Source organism: Hypanus sabinus, chromosome 5, assembly GCF_030144855.1.
Source record: "Hypanus sabinus isolate sHypSab1 chromosome 5, sHypSab1.hap1, whole genome shotgun sequence".
NCBI lineage: Eukaryota > Metazoa > Chordata > Chondrichthyes > Myliobatiformes > Dasyatidae > Hypanus > Hypanus sabinus.
In genome coordinates, this window is record NC_082710.1 from 153,688,579 (window position 1) to 153,693,899 (window position 5,321).

General features: G+C 47.2%; 1 protein-coding gene across 1 annotated transcript; it reads right to left on the reverse strand.

The window, feature by feature from the left end:
- Positions 1 to 1,324: 1,324 nt before the first annotated feature.
- On the reverse strand, positions 1,325 to 3,709 carry LOC132394794 (zinc-binding protein A33-like). The gene is made up of 2 exons (XM_059971201.1): positions 3,626 to 3,709; positions 1,325 to 2,287 (listed from the first exon to the last, which is right to left on the reverse strand). The coding sequence occupies exons 1-2, from the start codon at positions 3,707 to 3,709 to the stop codon at positions 1,487 to 1,489; spliced, it is 885 nt and encodes a 294-aa protein (XP_059827184.1). The 3' UTR covers positions 1,325 to 1,486.
- Positions 3,710 to 5,321: the final 1,612 nt, after the last annotated feature.

The window sequence follows — 5,321 nt, forward strand, 5'->3', positions numbered from 1 at the left end:
CCTTTAGATTATTTGAACAGAATTGTATTATAATTTATATTAACTACTTTAAGATAAACTTTCCTATTTGTTCCTACACTCAGTGTACATTGTATGAGATACCTCCTGTAACTGATAAAGTGGCCACTGAGTGTCCGTGCGTGGTGTGCTGTTGTAGCCCATCCAGTTCAAGGTTTGACGTGTTGTGCATTCAGGGATGCTCTTCTGCACCCCGCTGTTGTAACGCAGGTTTTGTATGTGTTAACATCTGACAATTGTTACAAAGGATCTGGCATGTGTGTGCGCACCCTTAACTCCTGGTGGAGTCGTCGGGGTGGGGGGGGGGTCGTCATGACACGCTTTTGGTGTGCTCATCGTACAGCGTGTCTTGGGCATCTGAAACCTGGCGGAGCCCATCCCTCTTTTTACGAGGTCGAGTTGTTAGCTCGACACTCAACCCAGACACGGGTGGAGAGCGTGCAAGGGAGCCAAACTCAGGTTCAAACTCGGGACCTCTCACCCCGAAGTCCAGCGCTGATGCCACTACGCCACCAGCCGGTAACATATGGAGTCTATTTCAAATTTTCATACAAATTTCCCTGTCTCATGTTTATGCCAATGCACCTCTATTCTGAAAATACTTTCCCACCGCATCTGCTAAGATTAGCACTTAAAATCAAAATTACTCTTTCGTGTCATAGGTACCATGCTCAAGCAATGGTGTAGTTCAGGTACAATTTTGATCCTGACAGTTATTTGAGAGTTTTCCACGCTCATGGCCGAATTATCTAAATATTCCTTTACTGAGTTTTGGTCTCAAACAATCAAAAATGTTCTATTTGATCTCCCCCTCCCTTCCCCAACTTTGCTGCCACTGAAAAGTTACTTTCTCTCTTTCCCAGTTCTGACATGTCTTGGATCAGAAGCACCAAATGTCTGAATTGCTGAGTGTTGTAGCATTGTCTGTTTAAAAAAAAACCTTTGCTATTCCCTTGGGGTGGAAGCCATCAGACTCTAGAATCTTCTCTGTACCTGTCTCATTAATGACACAATTATTTTCTTCACGTTTTAAATCCAGTGAAATATTTTTCATTTTGCAGTTGGAAATTTATCCTCATCCTCTTATAAATCAAAGCGACGATTTTTAAAAATATGCCTTCAATTTTATTTCCAAATACAAATAGCACCTGCCTCTATCTTAACAAAGCTTGCTACCTCAGGCAGCCTCATTGCAAAGAACTCTAAGGGGTGAGTGTGGAACAGAAGCCTCCGATGTGGGCAGAGCATGTTCCTGAGGAGTTATGGTCCATATTTCAATAGCTTGGGGTAGCATTGTGGACAACAATGAGAGGGAGGGGGAAAGAGGGGGGAGAGAGAGAGTGAGAGAAAGACAGAGGGAGGGGGAAAGAGGGGGAAGAGAGAGGGTGAGAGATAGAGAGAGGGAGAGAGGGAAGGGAAGAGCGAGGGGAAGGGAGCGAGAGAGGAGGGCATTCCACGGAGATGTTCCTCAGATGCCTAGTGTGGTGAGTCTCAGGGAGTCCCCCTTGTGAGCGATATAAAAGTAAGGGAAGATCTCCTCGATGAATTTGTCTTTGAAAGTGTAGAGGTGGTATACGTCATCGGCATTGTAAAATGACACCTGGCCTGCAGGATAGTCCAGATAAACCCCCAGCTTCCTCAGCTTTCCCTTCAGACGCAGTTCAATGGGAGGCGATGTCAGTGCAGTGTAGTCTCCGTCCTGCAGAGCCAATGCCCAGACACCAGCCTGGGGTTCTGGGGCGAAGAACTTCCGGCTCTCCTGCCAATGGAAGGGAGCGAAACCTCTCTTGCGGGGAACAGAAGCCTTGGCCACGCCCACCTGCCAGACGGTGCTGTCGCCCACCTCCACCTCCCAGCAGTGCTTGCCCGAGTTGAAGCCCTCGGCGCCCAGGACGCTCAGCCAGCGACTGAACCTCTCCGGATTGTCCGGGATGTCTTCCTGCTTGTCACCCACTCGCACCTCCGTGCCATCCCGGGACAGGATGAGGTGCGCGTTCGCCGTTTTCGGGTCCAGAGTCAGGAGAGTGGGAACTGAAGCAAAAAAGAGCAGTGTTAGTGCTGGGGCAGGGGTAAGGATAGGGACAGAGGGAGGGGAAGGAGAGCGCGGTAAGAGAAATGGTGAATGAGAGGGAATAAAGTGTCGGGACAGGCGCAAGGGTAAAACAGTACGAGAGAGAGAACAGAGCGATAAAGAGATAAATGAGAAAAAAGAGAAAATAATATGTCTGTGAGCGAGAAGTGCAAGTCGGAGGGAAACACGCGAAAAACGCTAAGTATAAGAGAGAGGAACAGAGAGTTACAAGGAGAGAAACACAGAAATACAAAAATAAACAGTGAATAAGGAAAAAGAAAACAGAGAGCAAAGTTAAATCGTCAGTAACGAGCTCACAAAGGTCGAAGCACACACGCTTTGCAGTTCTACACAGACAGCTCGCAAGGCAATGAAGGATGGAATATAGGGCTGAATGTTCCTAAAGCTGGGGAACAGCACCATTCAGCCCATTCTTTCCAGCTTAATGACACCGTTCCCCACAGCAACTGCTCAGAGTTGTGAACAGTCCATCACACAAACCAGCCTCCCTTCCAGTGACTCAGTCTACACCTCCCCCAGCCAAAATAATGAAGAACCCCCCCCCCCCCCCGCCCAACCCAGTCATTATCCCTTCTCATCCCTTTCCATCAGGTGGAAGAAACAAGATCCAAACGCAAGACTCTGACGTTCCAGCACTCTTGACGGACCTCATGCGACAAAGATAATCTTTTGCTATCTCAGTCTACGTCATCGTGGCTCTTGCACTTTATTTGCCTGCGTGCAGTACACATTCTCTGTAACATTCTGTTTTTGCTTTGCCTTTTACTACCTTATGTATGGAATAATCTATCCGGACGGCACGCAAACAAGGTTTCTCACTGTCGTAGCTTTACGTGTGATCATTAAAAAAAACAGTTACAGTACCAATTCCAAATGAGCAGTTTGTTTTTGTCCAAACGAAGACGGGAGCTTTGCTGGTTCAGGGAATGCCGTCGGTCAAATAGTTTTCATCTGAGGGAGTATTAATATGGTATTGTGACTCTCCGGGGAAGGACGTGCCCGACCCCGCATTTCTAATGACCAGTACTGTTTATCGTTCTTCTGTTAAAATGCGTTCTTGGGATTATGGCGGGAAATTCAATTTCATTATTACATTTTAGCTTGGGTTATACAATTATTCCCTTCTGTTGGTGGGTCACCCTCACAGTAACCAGGGTGTGTGTTGGTCTCCTCCCCTGTCAATAGGCGACTGAGTGGGTTCTATCCCCGGGTCACAGCGCCCGGGCTGTAAAAAAAAATAAAAACGGTTGTTGAGTTTAAAGAGCTTACTTCTCTGTCAACGTGGACCAAATGCTCGCCACAGTATGATTTTGAGTCGCCGTGGGTACGCGCAGGGGGCTCAGCTATGCCTGCCTTTTCGTTGGCTGTGTAGAACAGCCCGTGTCCCAAGCCTTCCCTGCAAATTCTCCCCAACTTCTCCTTCGCTACATTGACTACTACACTGGTGCTGTCTATGTGCCGATGCTGACCTTGTCAATTTCATCATCTGTACTCCAGCTTCCACCCTGTTCTTACATCCACCTGGTCCATTTTTGACACCTCCTTCTTCTTTCTCGATCTCTGTGGCTCCAACTCTGGAGACAAACTGTCGAGCGACATATTTTATAAATCTAGTGATTCCGACGGCTATCTTGAATATACCTGTTCCCATCCTATATCTTTTAAAATGATATTCCCTATTTTTCGATTCTTTGTCTTCTCAGCTTCTCCCCAGGATAAGGCTTTAATTTTCAGATATGTCCTCCTTCAAAGAACGGGTTTCCCTTCCTCTGCCATTGATGCTACCCTCACCCACATCTCCTCCATTTCCCAAACGTCCACATTCACCTCACTTTCCGCCTTCTTAATAGGGATAGAGTTGCTCTTGTCCAAACCTACCATCTAACACACCTTTACTTCTCCCCCCCCCCCCACCACCCTTCACTTTCCAGTTTCAATAGGGATCGCTCTCCGTGATTCCCTTGTCTATTCATCCCTCACCACTAATCTCCTTCCTCTCACTTATCCATGTAAATGGCCAAAGTGCTACATCTGCCAATTGACCTCCTCTCTCACCTCCATTCCGGGCTCCAAACGGACCCTCCCGGTGAGATGACACTTCACTTGTGAATCTGTTATGGTGGTCTATCGTATCTTGAGAGGCCTCCTCTACATTGGTGAGATCAGTTATAAATTGGGGACTGTCAAGCACTTAGGCCCATCAGCCAAAAGCATAATTTCCCGATGACCAACCATTTTAATTCCAAACATGAGGCAATCTGCAGATGCTGGAAATCCAAATCAATACACACAAAATGCTGGAGGAACTCAGCAAGTCAGACAGCATCTATAGAAATGGGTGAACAGTCGACGTTTCGCGCCAAGACCCTTCTTCAGGACTGAGAAGGAAGGGGAAGATGCCAGAATAAAAGGTGGGGGAGGAGGGTGAGGACATGAGCTAGAAGATGATAAATGAAACCAGGTGGGTGGGAATGGTCAAGTGCTGGAGAAGATGAAATCTGATAGGAGATGAGAGTGGACATAGGAGAAAGGGAAGGAGGAGCAGACCCAGGGTGAAGTAACAGGTGGGTGAAGAGAGGTAAAAGGTCAGAGTGGGGAATAGAGGAAGGGGGAACTTTTTATTGCCTGACGGAGAAATCTGTGTCCGTGGCATCAGGTTACAAGCTACCCAGATGGAATACAAGGCATTGCTTCTTCACTCTCCACAAGAGGAGGTCATGGACCAACATGTTGGGATGGGAATTCCAGTTTCCTTTCCCATTCCAACATGATGGTCCATGGCCTCCTGTTGTGCCATGATGAGGCCATTCTCAGGGTGGAGGAGTAACAATTAATAGTCCGTCTGAGTAACATACAACCTGATGCCACAAACATCAATTTCTCCTTCTGGCAATTAAAAAAAAACCCTCTCTTCCTTCTTCTTCTATTCCCCACTCTGACTTTTTACTTCTTCTCACCTGCCTATCACCTCCTCCTTATGCCTCTCCTTCTTTCCTTTCTACTATAGTCCACTCTCCCTTCCCATCAGATTCATTCTTCTCCAGCCCTTTACCTTTCCCACTCACCTGGCGCTTCAACTGTCACCGTCAGCTTCAACTAAACTCCTTCCCCTCCACCTGTATTTTATTCTGGTGTCTCGCTTTTCCTTTCTAGTCCTGAAGAAGGGCCTCTGGCTGAAATTCCTTCCCATAGATGTTGCCTGACCTGCAGA